Source organism: Cygnus atratus, chromosome 5 (genome assembly GCF_013377495.2).
Source record: "Cygnus atratus isolate AKBS03 ecotype Queensland, Australia chromosome 5, CAtr_DNAZoo_HiC_assembly, whole genome shotgun sequence".
Classification (NCBI taxonomy): Eukaryota; Metazoa; Chordata; class Aves; order Anseriformes; family Anatidae; genus Cygnus; species Cygnus atratus.
In genome coordinates this window covers 34,490,889-34,510,651 of record NC_066366.1, presented here as the reverse complement: position 1 = coordinate 34,510,651, position 19,763 = coordinate 34,490,889, and the positions used below count along the sequence as shown (strand labels likewise).

Below are 19,763 nucleotides of genomic sequence, written 5' to 3'. Positions count from 1 at the left end.
AAGGTGATGCTGCAGCGCTTCAGGACCTAATTTACTGTCTTGTGCTGACATTACCAATCAAGAGCCACAAATGGAAAACCAGTGTTTCTTCCTGACCCATGTCCAGCATCACAACGCAGCAAAAACGTACCACAGAGTCCTGTGCTCATTTGGCTTTCTTGACTGTGCCAAAGCCGGTAGGTGGAGCTGGTATTACACCGCTGGAAGCCAACAAACCCTTTGACAACACAGTTGGTGCTGCTCAGGGAGGGAGCTGACAGAGGCGCATGCCTCACGGACAAAGGTCTCTTCAGTTATCACTGAAACAACCAGCACTAGTTCTCGTCTCCTCCTCCATCACAAGGCGTTTGTTTGACTTTCTGGCATCCATTCTGCTTGATGCTGATTTATTCTGAGTTTGTTTTGTTTGTTTTACTTAAGTCCCTAGATCTGATTAAAGTTTTCAGGACCTGTTCTCAGTTTGGGGGCAACAAGCCTTACTCCAGGTCATCCTGGAAGAGCACGCTTTACAAATACAAAGGGTTGGAAATAGCTGCTCTTCCCTTCTACATTCAAGCAGATTCTGCTGTGCAAAATGCCACTCAGAGTAGCTGGTATTTTGGACAAATTGAGGCAGATGGCCTTTCCATTCCTCATTCTTCTGTATGTGAAGAACAGATAAATGTAACTAAGCAGCAAAGGACCTATGTATGTCTTGCTGGAGTATCAATGCAAATCTGAAGTGCTCGGCTCAGCTAATTCTGTGTTTGGACAATTCTTCCCCAAGCCCTTTCCGTGAGCTTCTGAGCTACTTTTAAATAAAACGTTGAGTACTGCTTTCTCTTAGCTCCTCTAAATGAAGAGCTAGATTATGGGGACCTGAGACTTTAAATGTTTCGGTATAGTTATTTTGAATACATTTCTTGCTCAGATAGCTTTAATGGGAATAGACAAGATGATATAAAGCATCTTCACAGTCACTGTTAATCACAAGAAGGAAGGGTATTGACTGTAAAATAGCCTGGGAACAGAAAAAGAAACTGTATTTTTCTCTCTTTGTACATACCATTTCTGATAAATACTCAAAAGCATCTTCATTACAGTTTGACAGCACAGGTGAGAGAGAGTATTTACAGCACATTATCTGACTGTACAGCATAGCAGACTTATTTTTAGAGATAAATTAATAGGGACATTTAAAAGATGACAAAGAGACCCTCTTCAACACTGCCAAAGCTTTGTAGGCCCTGTATCATTGACATTCAGGTGATTCACCATATTTCTCAAACCTGTGTTTGCTCTAATGGAGAGCTCTGAGTGTGACTTCTTTAGTAAATGGCGAGGCTGGGGCGGGTGGTTACACAGGTAAGGCTGATTGTGTGGGCAAACACCAAGTCACCACACTGAAGAAGCAGCAACAGAATAACAGCTGTCAGGGGATGAAACAATAGCACCATTTATAATTGTACAGAGACAGGAAACAATGAAGGTGGTATCAAGGAGCTCTTTTTAAAAATGTATTTTCATAGAGATACATAATGAACAGTCTAGTGTGCATAAGCTGCTAGAACTACCCCTGCAATTTCTGTCTAAAGAGCTTTATCTGACAGAAGATGTACACTGCTTCCCTCTATCGACCTTTAGTGTCAATGCTAAGACAGAAAGCACAGCTCACAGAAGCATTAGTCTTATACAAGTACACAATTGCTGATTCTTTGATTAATAATGGGGAACAACCCTCTGTAGACTGAAACAGGATGAAGAAAAAAAATATATACTGGAATATATTTAAAGTCAAATAATTCTGTGCTAGTCTGTGATGAAAACAAGCTATTTGTAGCCTCCTTGGTCATCACACTTGTTTTCCTGATGCAGGATCTCATCTGACCCTCTCCTGGAGGGACTGAATGAGATGAGAGAAACAGATACAACATGACCAATAATAAAAATACTCCTTCTCCAGCCCATTCTGTATCAGAGAGTTTGGACGGCCAATAAAGTGGGATATTCTAGGAGGGGACACTACAAGGACAGGAACATTAAGTAGTCTCTTGTTGCTACAATCTCAATATTATCATCAATTTATCGATTGCAGTGACAGTTTCCTTTAGGACTCCAAGTTTGAGTAGGCGAACAGTATCTGTCCTCCTCCAGGCACAGCTCAGGGCCAGCCCAAACATAAACAGTGAAGTTCGATAGAAAACACAGTGGACTTTGCAGGAAAAGAATACCCAATTTAGTGATAAAAGAGGTACGAGACAGGAAGAAAAACTGATGCAGTGGTTTATCTGTTCTATTCTAGACCATTACGCCTTCAGATGCTTCTGAACAACTGCTCTTTCTTTTGTTCAGAGTGCCTCCTGACGAGTTACAGACAATTCACATTCATACTGGAATGATTAGGTTGCTACAGGTTGGAACTAGATCGAAGTAGGATTTCAGTTCAACGTATGCTGTTTCACTCTTACCCACAACAAATGCCAGTCAATATCTCTGGAGGTCCAGAGCAGTTTTGTTGTTTTTTTTCTTTCTTTTGTTTTTTAAATGATTGACAATTGGCGCTTATGCCTCCCTCCCCCATTTGGGTTATTACTGTTGCTGCACACAGCTTCCTTGGGGTTTGGACGAGAGGCATGGCGTGTATCTCACTGCTCAGCAGCTGGAGGTTCTTCAGTCTCCTGCTTCTCTGGCTGCGATTCTGGAGGGATGAGGTACTGTACTTCTTCAGTATTGATTGCCACTTTATCAGGTTGTAGCCAGCGCTTTAGATACTCTAGCGTGCTGAGGGAAAGCAAAGACAGGGTGAAACATAAGATAGCAGTTTCACAGGAAGGTATGAAAAGATCTGTTAGCCACACTAACACCAGAAAGGGGAGGAGAGGTTGCAAAAAGTATGTCTACATCCTAGAATGCTAATGATATGGATACTATAGATGTACATAAACACACACACACTCTCTCATAGCCTATCTCAAAATAGCTGGTCTGACTGGATAAGTTCTACCCCATCTTGTTTAAATACTGACTAAAGTTTATTTTTAATTCTGAAATGTGTATCTATATGTTCATCCTCCAGGAAGAATGATACATGCCATTCAGTCCTTGGACTGGAAAATTAACATGTTCTTGCTCTTTTACAAGAGCAAAGCTTTGCTTGGTAGTGTCTGTGAGATGATTTGCATGCTTAAAAGTTAAGGCTTGTTTAATTACATTGCTGGGTGAGAATCAAGTAGTCTGGTACCATTCAGGGGTGACCTCTAACTTCATTCAGTCAAATTCCGGTGAGGAAAATATTTTCATGGATAACATCCTCAGCCTTCAAAAGCAAAGTCAGAAGAACATCTATGCCTACAGCAACTTGTTTTTTAAATATATCACATTCAAGTTAACTGATCAAAGAATCTAAAACCTACATATAAGCGTGGATTATTTGTCATACTTGAACTCCAAAACTAGCTAAAGTAGATTTTCTTCAAGGGAGAAAGATAATCTTCTTTTCAGTTAGAAGCAATTGCGAAAAATGTCAGCTCACAAAATAGAAATATGGAGAGCATTATAAGTGATTGGGAATGTGAGATTACTAAAGAAAAAGACTCTTATCTTAATTCATATATCATCTGTAAAAGGGTAATGGGTGAGAGAGCAGAAGCATTGTAAGGGAGGCACTGAACTGAGAGCCACTTGGGAAATCTAATCTCAGGACTGGTACCAACCCCAGAAAGAACTTCAAATCCCACGTGTCTCTGAAGCAGTACTTAACTGGGCCCTGACAAAGACACAGGGAATGGTCTGTACTTGGCTGTTAAAAGTCAAGCCTTAAAGTAATTTGAGATGTATTAGACATTCCCTGCCTACCCGAAATGTGACAAGGGTAGTTGTCAAATAGGTTCCTGTTCTTTCCACTCTAGATCACCCCAGTCCAAGGGATGCAAAATCAGTGAACAGCTTTGAAAGTTCAACCCACCCATGCCCTTTGTGTTTCCCTCTAGCATGATACAAATCTGCTTGGTGGGGGGGCTGGACCAGATGATTTCCAGAGGTCCCCTCCAACCTCTATCATTCTGTGATTCTGTGAACTGGTCACTATCAAAGTTGTTTAGAAAGCTTGTGAGTCTTGACAAGCTGCAGTGAGACCTTTTCTGTCATAATGCCCTCTCACAAGTCCTGACAAACCCTTATTTTACATTTTAAGAAATAAAATCTAGTCTATTTGCCAACATAGATGATTATGCCTTAAGTGGTAATCCATCTCTTTGACCTGCTTATTACCTCTCATCAGATTCGTGTCCCTCTACATAAAATTCAGACTCAAACTTCTCCTGTAGGAACCTGTCCCAGCATTCTTTCTTAGCTTGGGAAAGAGTACGCAGCATGTCCTTGGAAGTCACCTCTTGAGACAAACCTTTTATTCTCATTAGCCTTCTCTCTGAAGAGACAAAAGAGGGGTCTTTATTATAATTTTCTCAAGGGAAGGAAAAAAGAAGTGGCTACACGTTTGATATTAAAAAGCTTAAATTAACATTTCAAGACTTAATATTTTAAAAAGTAACTTTTTCTTGTATTTGAAGTCTGCGTGACAGTATTTCATTTATGTATGTTTGTAATTTGGAGTGACATTTCAGAAGGACATAAGGTGTGTATGCAATCAGTCAACTCTGTCCGTTTTTGTGTTTTAATAACTTTTGCACTTACTGTTCAATTTCAATGAAATTCACACGGAAGGCACAGATCTTGGAGGCATTAAGTCCCCACAATTTCCATACAAATTGGCATGGAACATAAAATCACACTAATTGTAGTGTGAAATTCAAATAATGCTCAAACTGAGACCGGGGAGGGCGGAATGCAGAGAGTGCAGCAGTATTATCAGTTGGATATCTCAGAACAGAATGTAATGTGAGTTTTTTCCGTCACAGGCTGCAACGAAAACCATGTTTTTACCAGACGCAGGGTAATCCAACTACACTACACAAAGCTGCAAGAAAGCAAATTTCATGGAGTTGCTCCAGTCACAAAATCCCTTTATAATGGATTCCTTCTTAAATTGGGTCAGGAATCAACTTGTGCTCACACTTTTTTTTTTTTAATTGAAAAGTGTGTGTTTGTTAGTTGAACTGCACTAGTTCAAAACATGGCAGCCCACTTGTTACTCTTTTTGAAGTTTGTCTTATGTCACAGAACTGGGTTGTCACTGACAGTGTCTGGCCTGAACAATTCTTAAGACTTGAAATACCATATCTCCCCAAACGTACTGACAGGCTGATCCTATGATGACTCAAATATTAATCCTGGCCATGTACAAACCCAGGACAAGTTTATACTTCTGTTGACTTAGCTAGAATACACAAGACAAACTTTGTGCTAGCTTTACGCTTTCATCCTGACTCTGAGAAAACAGATCCAGATCCAATATGAAGCCTGCTTGTGAAAATTAATCCATTAGCATTTTCTGAGCAAATTGGAACTGCAGCAGCAATTAATACCAGAAGAGCAATTTGTGGCTTGTTGCTATGGCACCTTTGATCAGATACCAAGAGCTCTACTTAGTGTACTGTGAAACAACAGTCTGAAACAGTAACAAACTCAAAATGAAGGCTCTGGCAAAAATATAAGCTTACAAAAAACACTTCTGCAACCCTGACCCCCCTTTTTCCTGGTCTGTTCCTGCGCAAGCCAACATGACTGTGTGGCTGCACTGCAAACCAGATTACAAACTGACCCAAATAAAAATAACTCCATAGAAAGCAAGGAAGGGGGGAAGAAGAGCCATAAAAAATATTTTAACACAACTGGAGAAAGCAGTCCAACTGTTGGAGTGCAGGGGAACCTCAAAGGCTCCTCCTAAAAGGCACCAAGAGCACCCTTCCTGCAGCTGAATACTATTGTATAATGTGACCTCTGAAGGGAGCAGGGAATACTTAAAACTAGATGGCTAATTCCCTGGCCTTAGAACTAAAGACTGCTCTTAGCAGTGCTAGGATGTTGGCTCCAATAATGGTAACTTTATCTTTCCCCATATCAAGTGTTTCTATCAGATTTTATACTGTTAACAATCACTATATGGTGTTATAGATTATGCAGGAATTAACTAATCACATTGAGGCTAACTGCATAATCTGTCACTTTAAAATAGAGATTCTGGCAGGCTTTATTTGGGAAAGCATCAGAGCTTTCTTTCCTGTACCTGCCCCCCTATCTCCCCAGCCAGAAAACATAGAAATAAATGTCACTTTTTTTCTTTCCATTCAGTTGTGTCTCCTGAGACTCTGTGAAATAATGAAACAAATGATGGTGACACAGAAACTCAAAGGCACTATAGTGAGTTCAAAACACATTTCCCCTCAGCCAACTACAGCAGAATTACGTGCTGCCCAGAGAAAGAAACAGCAGTATCCCTATTCTATTTATTTTGCAGGAAAAGCATAAATTCTTAGATTTATACTTGATAGAGAGTTTCTTCCAAGGGAATAGTTGAAGAAGCTACAGTTGTGCTTCTCATTTCCACTTGCATTAACTGAGTCAGACAATCTACTGAGTATGTGCAAGACATTTTTCCAAACAGAGGTGCGAGCACCATCGCTCTGGCCTCATAAACAGTGCCATAGTTATCATCAGGCATCTAAGCACAATCAACACCTTACCAGACACTCACCGAGGGATGCCAAATATACCTCTGAATCATTCAGGGGAGCCCAGGGCTTCAGGTTTGTTTGGGAAGAGCCTCCGGATGCGTTGCTCTGGCTTGCGCCGTTGGCATACGCATCCGTGAAGGAGTCTGTGAAAGCATCGCTGTCATCCTGAAGCTCTGGACGGGGCAGACACGAGCAGATTTCAGCCCAGAGGTCTTCGCTGGACCTGGCGACGGCGGCGTCGACGCTTTCGATCATCCTCATGGCGAGGAGCTGAGAAAAGGGGGAGAAAGGACGCGCGGTGAGCGTGACATGGGACTTCTGCGCCCTCTGCTCGAGCCACCTCAGGGGAGTCTCTAGGTGCTCTTAGGGCACCTTTAGGGCACCATTAGGGGACTTTTCGCAGCACGGGGGTGACACGCTCCGGGGCTCACGGTTACAGCCGGGCCCTGAGGGACCCCTCGCAGCAGCAGGCCGCGGGGCCCCGGCTGCTCGCCGGCCCGGCCCCTGCAGGCCCCGCAACCCCCGGCCCCTGTCACGACGGCCCCCCGCAGCTCGGCAGCCCTCCTCCGCCGGGCACAGCGGGGCCGCACCGCCCCGACGCCCCCAAACCTGGCTCGGCCACCGCCGCTCGTACCGTCGACACGGCAAGCCGCGGCGGCTTCAGACCGAGCATTGATTGACATGCACATTTGACCAATCACCTCGCTCCTTCGGGTGGAGGGAGGGAGCCTATTAGCCCAGCCCTCAGAGGAGGCGGGAAGATGGGCAGGGGGTGGGTGGGAGAGCGACGCTGCTGCGGTGCCATCTTGGTAAAGGGCGGAAGGTTTCCTGAGCGGCGTAGGCGGGCGAGGCGCGACACCTGGCAACGGGCGGCTGGGGGACGGAGACCGGGACCGGGACAGGTATGGGGACGGGGCCGAGGCTGGGGACCTGGGTCCGATAACCGATGTCCCCGTGAGGCGCGGATGACGCCTTGTCGTTGGGTTTCGGAGGGCTGCGCAGGGTAATTTGCAATTTGAAGCGCAAAAAGCTGTTAATTATGTCACGGCTCTTCCCTTTAAACATAAAAAGCTGGTAATTGTGGCACGGCTCTTACCTATAACCAAGGTGTCAATGCACCAGTGCTGACGGCACCCTGCGTAGCGTGCTCTGCTGTCTTCGAGCAGCACCTGGTATCGATTATTTTGGTTTTAACCCAAAAAAGGCTCGGGTTTGGGCGTGCCCATCGGAGATCCCATCCCCTTTCCCCTGGCAGGTGTCCGTGGGATGAGCCACCTGCTGCCCTGCGCCACGCTGACACTCATGGGACTGCTCCTCGCCAGGACGATGGCCTGGACTTCCAGCGGAAAGACGCACCCCGAGCTGGTCAACAACCTCTACAGTGAGTAACGGGGCTGTGTCTGGACCCTGCGGGTGCTTCGAGCTGCCCCTAGGAGCCTCTGGTGCTTCAGGGTTAAGGTATTTGGTGTCCTGCAGCAACCCGTTGCGATGCCGGTCGTTCCAAAGCGGCAGAGTTAGAAGGCCGAAATTTCACAGCGTCGCAATCTGAACTTGCCCTAGTTATAATTGGAAACGAGAGGTTATGCCAGAAGTAGCAGGAAAGGCTATCCCCGCAGCCCGCCTGCCATTCCTCTCACGGGGTAAACGCGTGACGCCTTTTAAAACGCTGCATGGAGTGGCGTTGCTCTGAGCCGGCAGATGCTCAGTTTCTTGGCAGTGTTTCACCTCCACGGATGTGCCCTGGGATTGGAGTCACGTGTGGTGGTGCTGCCCTGCTCCGGGCAGCATCTGGAACACAAGTAAAAATAGCTTTGAATTTCCTCAGCTGTTAAAGCCACGCTGATTTTCCCTGCGGTGCAAAGGAACGGTGAATGTTTCTATAGTCATTAAATCTGAACCAGAGTCTCCACCTTCAGGAGTGAAAGTGTGACTTGTTTACTATATTTAACACTCCTAGGCATGCTGTAGTTATAGCTAACAATCCTCTGGGCTGATGGTGTGACCATATTGTGATTTCATCCAGTGCAGCAAAACCTGAAAAAGATGTACTTTCATCTGCAGGGTTTTCTCTGTGTGTTTCTCTTTTTTTTTTTTTTTTTTTGTGTCAATTCTCAGATAGCTTAGTAAGGACTCTCCCAGTTCTGCTACTAACTCCTAGAGCTGTATTGCCTCCTTCCAAATATCTTCTTGCTTCCATACTGAGGATTTAAGTCCTTTCTCTGTCTGTTTTCCTCCATCTCCCAGAAAAAGGAATAATTAAATCCCAGCGGGTCTTCGATGTGTTACTGGCTACTGACAGAGGCCACTACATCAAATATTTCCCATACATGGATTCTCCTCAATCTATCGGTGAGTAACTCAAAGAATCACCATTTTTATGGTGTTTGTGTTGACTATGCTAGCCACAGTGACAGAGGGGCATGAGGTGCCTCAGCAGGTTGGAGTTCTTAATGCTGGACGCGCTATCACCAAAACAGTGGCTGAGTTTTTAGACAGGTCAGGTAGAGCAATCCTCATCCGTATTTCAGCTTGGGGGATCCAGAGGAAATATAGAACAATAGAACAATATAGATTTTCCACAGTCAAAACATGCATTGATCGTTCTGAGTTCAGCTTGTGGAAGGGAAACAAACACAGCCTGTGATAGCTGCAGAGCATTTTGATGAATGAGCTGGGGGATGGAGGTTGGAGCAGTTGGGAACTGAAGCACTAAAGCTACCTTGGTCTCATTATTAATCCTCCACGAGTTGATTATAAGTTAGTGAAGTGCTTTAGTGAGGCAAAAGAAGATTCTTTTTGTATTTTTAGGGAACGGGGAGGGAGATTAAATAACTGTTCACGGTGGAGATTTTGATAATTAATTGGATTTTATCACCATAATTTCTTTATCACATAACTCTTGTCACTGGCTTCCTTTTAGGATACAAGGCTACAATCAGTGCACCACATATGGTGAGATGAAACTTTCTTTTTTAACAGAAACGCAGGAAATTGTTTGTCTCCCCCATCCCTTGCCTTTTTAAATTTTACTTAAATAATAAATTTTACTTAAATACTAAAGTAGAAAGGTGAAACAGGTCCCGCGGATATGATTGCCGTGCTTGTTTCTTTAGATGCTGAAACTTTTTTTTTTTTTGAGTTCATTTAAAAGCATGCTCAGGTAGAAATTCTGTGTAGCTGGGGAGAACCATTAATATTGTCATAATAATAATCATTTTTGCATGATACTTCCTGCTCCTTCGCATGTTGACTGGACCTCTTTGTAACTGCTGTTCTGCAAAAAGACGTTCCAGATCAAACACTACTCGCTCTGAACATGTCAGACAAAACACCCAGTGTGCTGTGTTTAAATCGGAGCACAAAGTGCTTGGAACAAGAAAAAGTTGTAGGAGGAGGAAAGTAAAATGGGATGTTTCACACTCTCTTGTACTTGTACCCGCACAGCATGCCCATGCACTGGAGTTGTTGAAGGATCAGCTTGTGGAAGGTGCAAAAGCACTGGACGTCGGATCCGGGAGCGGATACCTTACAGCTTGCTTTGCCAGGATGGTAAGCTCACGGGATTCCAGCCCTAGTGAGCAAGAGGCACCAGAGCAGGTAGCCTGCCATAGCTGGCATGTGCTTTTTGGGAGGAGGGAAGAGGACCGAGGGAAGCGGTGAACTGTTCCTAGACCATCTTGTAGTAAAAACAAACGCAGTGATTTTTGAAGTGGATGTTGTATCTGCTGTCAGATCACTTCGTACCTTAACCCAGGTCAGATTGAGTGGGGTGTGTTAATCTGCTGTGCAAGTCCATTGTAGGTTTTTAGTTTCTTCTTAAGTAGTCACAGTCTGTGACAGGACAAGGGGGAATGGGCTTAAGTTGTGCCAGGGGAGGTTTAGGTTGGATATTAGGAAGAACTTCTTTACTGAAAGGGTTGTGAGGCATTGGAAGGGGCTGCCCAGGGAAGTGGTTGAGTCACCATCCCTGGAGGTCTTTAAAAGACGTTTAGATGTAGAGCTCAGTGATATGGTTTAGTGGAGGACTTGTTAATGTTAGGTCAGAGGTTGGACTAGGTGATCTTGAAGGTCTCTCCCAACCTAGATGATTCTGTGAAATTCCTGAAGGCATTTTTTGGGAAGTGCTAGAAAGCTTGTCAAGTTACTCTTCTCAGGAAGTTGGTTAGTAAGGAACTGGCCCTGCCAAGGAAGCTGCTAATTGTACCAAGTAATTATTTATTTGGAAATGAAGGGTTGCTGGGAATCACCATAGGCCATGTCTGTGTATCCCTTGAGTAGCTAACCTAACTGGAACTGCTCAGCCTTAAACCCAAAGTGGCACAGTATTTGCACCTCCTTGTTCAGACACTCTGCTCTGAAGTTTCTTCCTAGAAATTCTCCAGCCCCCATAGTACCTTGTCCTATAAAATGCACCTCTGTACCTACAGGGTGTACAGAGTCTTTCTGCATCTCTGTGCATGCAGGAGGTAGATAGGTGTTTGTCTGCTCTTTCCTTCGTAGATGGGCCCAACAGGGAAAGCCGTGGGTGTGGAACACATTAAAGAGCTGGTGAACGAATCCATCAGAAATGTCCAAGAAGACGATCCGACTTTGCTCAGCTCTGGCCGTGTAAAACTTGTGGGTGAGCTCTGTGGGACCCTGATGCTTGACCCCTTCCGTGAGCACGCATTAGCTCTGGCTGTCTGCAGAGCTCTGCTTCTCAAAACAGTGGTTCCAAGCTGTGTTGATGCTTTCCACGCTGTTGCTAGAAATCACTGGCTAGCTAAGCACAGTGTAACACTGACTTGAACGCTATGGTGTACGTAAGCAGCTTTTAATGCTGCAGGCAGTCGAGCACACACCTCACTTCTGAACGTGTAGTCCCTACCTTAATTCAGTAAGAGGTGTTCTTCAGAGGAGAGTGGTTGTGCCACATCTGAGTTTCAGTTTATTTGAATGGGTCTGCACACGCTTTTTGTATTATTTTATTTTGTTTTTCCTTTTTTTTTTTTTGTTAACTTGTATCAGCTCATTCTGTATCCAGAATCTCAAGACTGCACAAAGCTACTGTATTACATAAAAGCCCTCCTGGCTTTGGCTGTTCCATTTTCCAGCATGGTTCAATTCCAGAAATATCTCCCCATTCTTAAAATGTAAACAAATGCTACATTTCTAGCAGACAGGTCAGTGCTCTGACGTGGGAATTCATGTTGCTATCACAGTCTTGCTACAAAGTTCTCCTCCTCTAAATTTCAATTGAAAGAATATTTGGAGAATGATTTTTGCATGGAACTGTTGTCTGAACAAGTCTTTTCTGCTTGCTTTTCCCTCCTGCAGTTGGAGATGGCAGGCAGGGATACCCCGAGGAGGCTCCTTACGATGCTATTCACGTCGGGGCAGCAGCACCAACAGTACCAAAGGAGGTAAGAGTGGTCGTGCGGGATGTCAGTTGCTGTTGGCTGCCTTTATCAGTAGCTGTGACAAAACTAATAGTTAGGGAACCACGGGAACCATCTGGTTTTTTTGTCTGTTTGCATGGAGCTGGCAAGCTTGTGTTTTTCAAGATGTCGTGACCTTCACAGCTTGGCTGACTTCTGTTGTCTCTTCTTGGCTCTGCTGATTCCGGTCTCTCCGATTGCCAGCTGCTGAATGAACTGAAGCCGGGAGGTCGGCTGATACTGCCCGTGGGCCCTGAGGGTGCGAACCAAGTCCTGATGCAATACGACAAAACCAGCGATGGGGAGATCGTCGAAACCCAGCTGATGGGTGTGATCTACGTTCCTCTGACGGATAAGGAAAAGCAGTGGCCTCGGTAAACACTCGCAGCGTTTCTCCTCTCCACCCCGTGGGCTTGCTCTCCTTGAGTGCTGGCTTTGCTGACAGATCCCTGGATTCCTAGCAGCTGCTGTTTGTAAAGGACCGAAGGAAGAGGCTAACTAGTAGGCACATCAGGGGAGCAGGATGCGTTTTCTGTTAGCCAGGGATCGCAGACTGAGGACTCGAGCCTTTTTTTTGTTGTTGTTTTTTGGAGCCTCTGCACGTTCATAAACGCTGCAGCTGTGTCGATTCTGTCGCTGAGCCGAAGGCAAATGCGTGACAGTAACTGCTGGTTTTTCTTTGCCTCAGGGACGAATTCTGACAGTGGGATGGATATCTCTAAGGTCACCTCAGAAAGCTCACGGACGGGACTCGGACGGCCTGCATGGCTTTGCTTTTTGAGCGGGAGCTCTGGCAGTGGCTGTGCTCGCGAAGGCGAGCGCTGCTTCAACAGAGCTCGGGACGGAGAAAAAGGCTGCGCCTCGGGCAGAGCCGGGTCTGGCCGCGGGGCTTTGATCCGGCCGAGCCCAGCCCCAGGTGACTCCTGCAGAGAGCTGCAGGGGCAGGCGGGCTCACACCTCCCCGCAGCCACCCCCTAACAGCGACCCTCTAACGCTTGGAGAATAAACAAGGCGCCCTTACCGGCTCGGGGCACGGTGCCCTGACCGAGCTCATTTACGCGAGCGCCTTCGCTTCTTTCCTGCGTCAGCAACCCCGAGTTTTTTGGGTAAAAACGCCGGGAATCGGGGAGCGAGAAAACCGGGGGGGGGGGGGGGGGGGGCGGGTGGCCTGGGGAACAGGGGGCGTGGCCGGGGGCGTGGCCGGGGGAGGGGGCGTGGCCTAGGACAGAGGGCGTGGTTGGTGGTGGTGGGGCGCGAATGGATGGGGGCGCGGTCTGCGGAGACGTGGGCGTGGCTAAGTGGAAAGGGGTGTGGTTAAGGGGGGCGGAGGCGCGGTGAAGGGCTGAGGGGGCGTGGCCTGCGGCGGCGGCCGCCTTCGGCGATTGGCTGCGCGGCGTGGCGTCACTCCCCGCGCCGGCGCGCTGTGTGCGGCGTGGCTGCGCGTGGTGCCGCGGGGCTGGGGCCGGGGCCGGGGGCAGCGGCCGCTTCTCCTCCCCCGGCGCGGCATGGCGGAGCCGGGGCCCAAGAGCGGCGCTGGGGGGGGGGAGGAGGGGGAGGAGGAGGAGGCTGCCCCGGCCCCGAAGAAGCGCCGCGTGGCCGCCGGGGAGCGCTACGTGCCGCCGCCGCGGAAGCTGAAGGCGGGGGTGAGCTTCAGCGCGGCGCATTTCGCCGAGACCTCGTACTACTTCGAGGGGGGGCTGCGCAAGGTGCGGCCCTACTACTTCGACTTCCGCACCTACTGCAAGGGGCGCTGGGTCGGCCGCAGCCTCCTGCACGTCTTCAGCACCGAGTTCCGCGCCCAGCCCCTCGCCTTCTACCGCGCCGCCGCCCGCGCCGGCCGCCTGCGCCTCAACGAGGAGCCCGTGCGGGACCTGGACGTCGTGCTTAAGGTGGGCGCCTCTCCCTTTCCCTTCGTCCCTTAATCCCTTCTTCCCTCCTTTCATCCCTCCCAGGCCACCCGGGTGCCTGGCCTGATGGTGTGCCTATGCAGAATGCACGCTAATTGTCAGCTTTTCTCGCAGAATAATGATTTTCTCCGAAACACGGTGCATCGCCACGAGCCGCCGGTCACTGCCCAGCCTATCCAAATTCTGGCGGAGGACAATGAGGTGGTGGTCGTAGACAAACCGTCCTCCTTGCCAGTGCATCCCTGCGGGAGGTTTCGGCACAACACCGTCATCTTCATCCTTGGCAAAGAGCACAACCTTAAGGAATTGCATACAATTCATCGACTCGATCGCATGACCTCAGGAGTGCTTATGTTTGCCAAGACGGTGGAGGTGTCCAAGAGGATCGACGAGCAGGTTCGGGAGAGACAGGTGAGAGATAAGGGCTGCAGTAGTTTTGGGGGTTTCTTGTGCGGTATTTTCTTGAAACACGCTATGGCAAAAAGTCAGTCAAACTTTTGGTCTAAACAAACCCAATTCCAAGGACAGCTGGTGGTCTTTTTCCTGTCCTAATTGTGCAAAGTGTGGAAGGCATCAAGAGAGAAGGATGGAGCAAAACCGTAAGCAATTTTGGTAGTATCATATTGAAAGGGGTTTCCATCCCTGTGGGATTGTGCAAACTGGCTGGTATTGTGCATGGAGTCTTAGAAAGGTTTGGGTTGGAAGGGACCTCTAAAGATCAGCTGGTCCGTCAGTTAGAGAGCAGTTTTATTTATCAGAAGAAGCGTGTCAGTCATCTAATACTTTTTCTATTTTAAGCTTTAGAAGTTTCTCTCATTTTTTTCCACTGGTTTTCAGCCCAAACAGAACTATAGCTGTAGGGTGCTAGCTTCCAGGATTTACTTCAAGACAATGAGGGTCACAGCAAAAACCACTGAGAGGCAACTCTTGAACTTGATATGGGGAAGACAGTTCAGGCCCTTATGTTCTTGAATTCTCAACTAGTTGGAAGCTAGAATGAGAGAAATTTGGTTAAAAAGCTGCTTTTTTTTCTTTTCCTGTTCAGTTGTAATAAAACTTCAAGAGTAGATTAACTAAAACGAAAAATATGTATTTCATTGATGAGGGAGAGAGGAGTAACTAGGATGAGACTGAATCATAATCAGACCCGAGACAGTTTTCTCTTCTGAGAGTTGTTGTTCTTTCTCCCCATAGCTGGAAAAAGAGTATGTGTGTCGTGTGGTGGGGGAGTTCCCAGAACACGAAGTGGTCTGCGAAGAGCCCATACTGGTTGTTTCATACAAGGTGGGGGTGTGCCGTGTGGACCCCAAAGGGAAATCCTGCAAAACCATCTTCCAGAGGCTCAGTTACAATGGCAAGACCAGCGTCGTCAAGTGTCTTCCACGTACTGGCCGCACACACCAGATCCGGGTCCACTTGCAGTACCTGGGATATCCCATTATCAATGACCCCATCTATAACATGGAAGCCTGGGGCCCTGAAAAGGGCAAAGGTGGCAAGATTGGTAAAACAGATGAAGAACTCCTTAAGGCACTCGTGGAGGAGCATCGTTCCAAACAGAGCCTGGATGTCTTGGGGATTTCAGAAGAGGACTTGAACACCAATGCAGAAAACCAAGACTCTGGTAATTCAAGCGAGTGCACAGAATCTGTGCAGGCTGATCCTGTAAATGAGAACTCCTGCCCTGCTGAGGGCACTAAGGATCCTGAGAGAAATGAAACACCAGCTTGTACACTGGACCCTGATACCAATCTGGAAACACTTGAAAAAACTACAGAACTAGGTTCATGTGAGAACAAGGGTGGGCAAACAGGAGGAAATTGTTCAGAAGAGAAGGACCCTTTATGCATGGAGTGTAAAATTACAAGGCGGGACCCATCTCCAAAGGAGCTGGTGATGTACCTACATGCCTTGCGCTATAAGGGAGCAGAGTTTGACTATTGCTCCAAGATGCCTGAATGGGCCATGGAGGACTGGGAGGAATGACAGAGGGCATGACATCTAAGGGCATTGTTCTAGTGTGGCCAGAGAAGTGTCTTGTAAAGACCTAAGGTTTCAGTGTGCTTGAGGTGAAGAAACTGCTGGTGACTTGAAATGGGGTGGGAAGGCCCCCATATTGTTGGGGCCGGCAAATTGCTGTGGCTGCTGACAGGCACTGTAAAAGGTGGGCAAGAACATGGGGTTTCAGTGCTAGAATTACATTGTCATTTAGTGAACACCTGGGCAACAACCACCTCAATGTGTTACAGGTCTGCTGTCAATTACCTGCAGAGAAAATTTAGTGCATACGCTTTATTTAAGAAACCGATTTTTCTTTTGGCCTGCTATATAATGTTCTTGTACTGTACGGTGAGAGCTGCTGGAATATTGTTCAACATACTGGGTGTCACATCATACAGGAAAACTATTTGTACTTTGATTTTATTGTCAGACTGATTTTAAAACCAAATTGTTAACACTGAGAATGCCATAAGGTAAAACCAGAGCACTGTGAAGCTGATTTCTTTACTGTTTGTCAGCAAGGTGGACGTTGCTTTGAAATTGCTCTTTTAGAATTCCTTCACATAATTACTTGATTTGGGATTAGTAACTCTAGGAATGGATCTGTGTGTTGAGCCTATTTCTGGAGGTACTAGTCCCAAGATTTTATCCATATAAGATTTATAAGGAGACTTGATTTAGCAGAGTGTCTTGCTATGTGCCCTGTGACACGTCTTCTACCTTCTCAAAAACACGTCATCTTCTCTGAGAACCTATTGATTTCTAATCCTTACGCCTCAAATAAAAACATCTCCATACTTGAACAAAAACCCAAGGTAGAGACCAGTCTACCAACTTTCACTTTGTTTTTACCATACCATGGTCAAGTTGTTTCTGAATGGTGTGTATTTGTTTTTAATGTTGCTTCACGTGTGCTTCAAGGTGACAATTGGCCTTAAAGAAAAAAAGACTGTTTTATAAGCAAACGAGAAGCTTTTCTTAATACAGTTTATAGTAATGTTTCCAGGATGATAAATATCACTATAGTTCTTATTTTCATCGATGTTTATATGGCCTCTGAGAGGTTTATCACAATCATTGTATTAGGTTCTTCTTCTTGTCCATCTTAGGCAACCTTAGTGGTAATGACCAGCTGCACGCAATCAAAACCTTTCCTGGAAAGAGCCACGTTATTTCAGGATCCTCTGCACCCACCTACATAGGATGCATGCATAGGGTTCAACACTTCTAAAATGTTATAGAAACCTTTTTTAAAGGTGAGAAAAGGAATCCAGGAGACCTGATGCTATTCAGTAAGCATGTCACCAGCCTTGCTGGAGTGTGGTCCAGTACTGGGTGCTCTTTCCTTGTCATGCTGAGCTTTACACTCTCTCAGCCCACCAAGACACAAAGGTTACGGGAGAAACCCCTGCTTCACGAGGTATGCTTGGGTGAGGTGCTGGGGACAACATGTGCTCCACGACTAAGGTTTGCCAGGCCAGGAACAACTACCCACCTCCTTGGCAAGGCTCCTAAAATCACCTGTTGATACCCACAAGTGTGACTAGGATCCAATAGCCCAAAGTAGCCAAGTGATTTTTTTTTTTCCTCTCCTGTACATCCAGCTGTTGTTGAATGTTTCTGTAAGAGTTCATTCAGACTTGAGCTTTGCTCTTCCACATCCTGCTAAGGGTCTCTCATGATTCTAATGTAACCACAGATTTTTATATTTTTTTTCCTGCTATCATGTAATAAGGCCTGGTCTAGTACTTAGCTGCAGGCAGCTTGTTAAACAAAGGAGATAAAAACTCCCCTGTATCATCTAGTTTTTTCATACACTGAAATATATATATTTCATCTAACTATGTAAATGAAAATTTGGTGCCTTCAAAATAAGAATATGTGCAACTGTTACTAGCTTTAGACACCGGAAAAATGGTGGATTTAGGGGCAGCTGAGCTTTAATTGAGACTGACATGACCCAAGTTATACTGTCTGTTGTTGTTTTTTTTGTTTGTTTTTTCCTCTGCAAGAAAAAAGCACCTGAAAGAAATTATACTGGCTTGTGTCGATAGATGGAGACTGGATGGCCAAATGTGGAACTGCTGTTCACTGTCGTGTTTCACTTTTTCTGGCTATCCCTAATGGCTGTAGTTAATATATTTTCATTATCACACCTTGCTGGTCAAGAAATGCCGCGACTTGTCTTTTCAAGACACTTTGGGCAATGACCCTTCAAGGTTGGTTTCACAAGGAGCTTACCAGCGACGGCATCACATTTCAGTTTGAGTCCGAGCTGGTGGTTTCACACTGCGCAGCCACTGGGTGTCTGCTGCTGGTACCTGCTAAAAACATGCACAAGATAAAACATCTGCTGGTTTGCTACCGAGGAAAGTATTTCTGCCAGTGATGGCATGTGATAAATCCCCACCTAGGCCTGAGAATTAGCCCAAATGTGACCAGGGAGCTCATCTCCCATTTTTTCCAGCTGTGTTTTAACCAGTCCATTACAGGTGCCACTTGTGCATATAAAGAGCTACCGTATGGCCACGCTCTGCATAGGATCTGGTATAATCTGATTTCCACCAGGATTTAAGCGTAGTTCAATCTGGGCAGTGTAGCCTGGAGGGCTCTGGGAGCTGTTCCAGTAAATTACATGTGAGAGGCCCCTTCCGCTCATGCTAATTACAGTAATTATGGCTTCAACATGCAGCAAAGTCTCAGGGGAGCATTTTGTTTCATTAACTTCTCCTTCCAGATTTTTAAGTTAACTCTTCATGCAGAGTAGCTCTTAGTAATCAGTTACACTTCTAAAATCTCAATAACTACAGGAAAAGCCCATTAAAACAGTCAGTGAGCGTGGATGTAGTTTCAGTGAGGCACAGTGATCAGCCTGGCTGGAGCTCCCTCAGCCCCTGATTTTGCAAAAATTTATTTACCCGAAGCTCCCACCAGGGATTTGGCAAACCTGAATGAGACAATTTGGGTCGAAAGAAGCAGTTTGGTGGTGTTTGGGCACAGAGGTCGCAGGGCTCCGGGGGATGCGGCTGCCTCCCCTCAGGCCTCCTTGCGCGGCCCCAGGCGGCGGGAGGGATGCGCGGGGTGGCGGTATATGCCTTGGCAGCCCTCGAGGCGCCAAAAATAAAAATTAAATAAATAAGGTAAGGAAAAAAAAAACGGGAGGTGTGGGAGGGAGAAAAAAAGGAAAAGTTAGTTGCCGACGAGGATGGGATTCGAACCCACGCGTGCAGAGCACAATGGATTAGCAGTCCATCGCCTTAACCACTCGGCCACCTCGTCACGAGAACCCTGTTTCCCGCACAGCCCATAAGAATCCGCACCACCTGCTCCCGGCCTCGCCTCCCGCCCACGGCCCGTTCTGCGAGATGGCGCCTGTCTGCCGCCCTTTGGCGGCAAGAACACAGGACGACGCGACCGGACAGGGACCGAGCCACCCTACCCCGAGCGTCCTCCGCTGCTTCACACTCGTCCCTCCGGCTGTGGCGCGGTGCCGGCGAGAAGTAATCCCGACAAGGCAGACAACAGGCTGGCATCATGGATGCCGCCATATTGTACGGAACGCCGGGGGCCGCCATGTCGTACGGAGCGCTAGGGGAGCGCCATGTTGTACGTCCTGCCGTCGGGCGGGCGGTTTGGCGCGCGGCGGTTGGGTTTGAACGGTGAGGCGGCGGCGGCGGCGCCGTGAGGGCAGTGAGTGAGGGTCCGGGAGGGGGCTGGCGGGGCTGAGGGGGTTTCAGAGCCATGGAGGGGCTTTGGGGGGCTGGGAGCAGCGCAGGGGGTTGTAGGGAACGTAGTTCTGGTACCGTACGGCCAGTTTGAATTTTTTT

General features: G+C 47.0%; 4 protein-coding genes and 1 non-coding gene across 6 annotated transcripts in view; 3 read left to right on the top strand and 2 right to left on the bottom strand.

The window, feature by feature from the left end:
• Positions 1–396: 396 nt before the first annotated feature.
• CCDC32 (coiled-coil domain containing 32) lies at positions 397–7,323 on the bottom strand. Its single transcript, XM_035539679.2, has 4 exons — positions 7,246–7,323; positions 6,632–6,881; positions 4,249–4,405; positions 397–2,760 (listed from the first exon to the last, which is right to left on the bottom strand). Exons 1-4 carry the CDS (start codon positions 7,282–7,284, stop codon positions 2,625–2,627), a joined length of 582 nt encoding a protein of 193 aa, XP_035395572.1. The 5' UTR covers positions 7,285–7,323; the 3' UTR covers positions 397–2,624.
• On the top strand, positions 6,779–13,085 carry LOC118244606 (protein-L-isoaspartate(D-aspartate) O-methyltransferase-like). Of its 2 annotated transcripts, none has more exons than XM_035539678.2 (9): positions 6,779–6,909; positions 7,867–7,992; positions 8,856–8,960; positions 9,532–9,563; positions 10,056–10,160; positions 11,112–11,232; positions 11,928–12,013; positions 12,233–12,402; positions 12,717–13,085. In XM_035539678.2, the coding sequence occupies exons 2-9, from the start codon at positions 7,878–7,880 to the stop codon at positions 12,727–12,729; spliced, it is 747 nt and encodes a 248-aa protein (XP_035395571.1). In that variant the 5' UTR covers positions 6,779–6,909; positions 7,867–7,877; the 3' UTR covers positions 12,730–13,085. The 2 variants fall into 2 exon arrangements, with proteins under 2 accessions (XP_035395571.1, XP_035395570.1); XM_035539677.2 differs by lacking the exon at positions 6,779–6,909 and adding an exon at positions 7,390–7,513.
• A 448-nt stretch (positions 13,086–13,533) lies between these two features.
• On the top strand, positions 13,534–17,718 carry RPUSD2 (RNA pseudouridine synthase domain containing 2). The gene is made up of 3 exons (XM_035539170.2): positions 13,534–13,917; positions 14,050–14,346; positions 15,130–17,718. Exons 1-3 carry the CDS (start codon positions 13,534–13,536, stop codon positions 15,919–15,921), a joined length of 1,473 nt encoding a protein of 490 aa, XP_035395063.1. The 3' UTR covers positions 15,922–17,718.
• A 1,415-nt stretch (positions 17,719–19,133) lies between these two features.
• On the bottom strand, positions 19,134–19,215 carry TRNAS-GCU (transfer RNA serine (anticodon GCU)). Its single transcript has one exon. It is a non-coding gene; the product is annotated as a tRNA-Ser (tRNA).
• Positions 19,216–19,570: 355 nt separating this feature from the next.
• The window catches only part of KNL1 (kinetochore scaffold 1), a 30,947-nt gene continuing 30,754 nt past the window's right edge, over positions 19,571–19,763 (top strand). Inside the window, exon 1 of the mRNA XM_035539971.2 lies at positions 19,571–19,626. The gene's annotated coding sequence lies outside the window, so the exon portion shown is untranslated. The remainder of the gene's footprint in view (positions 19,627–19,763) is intronic.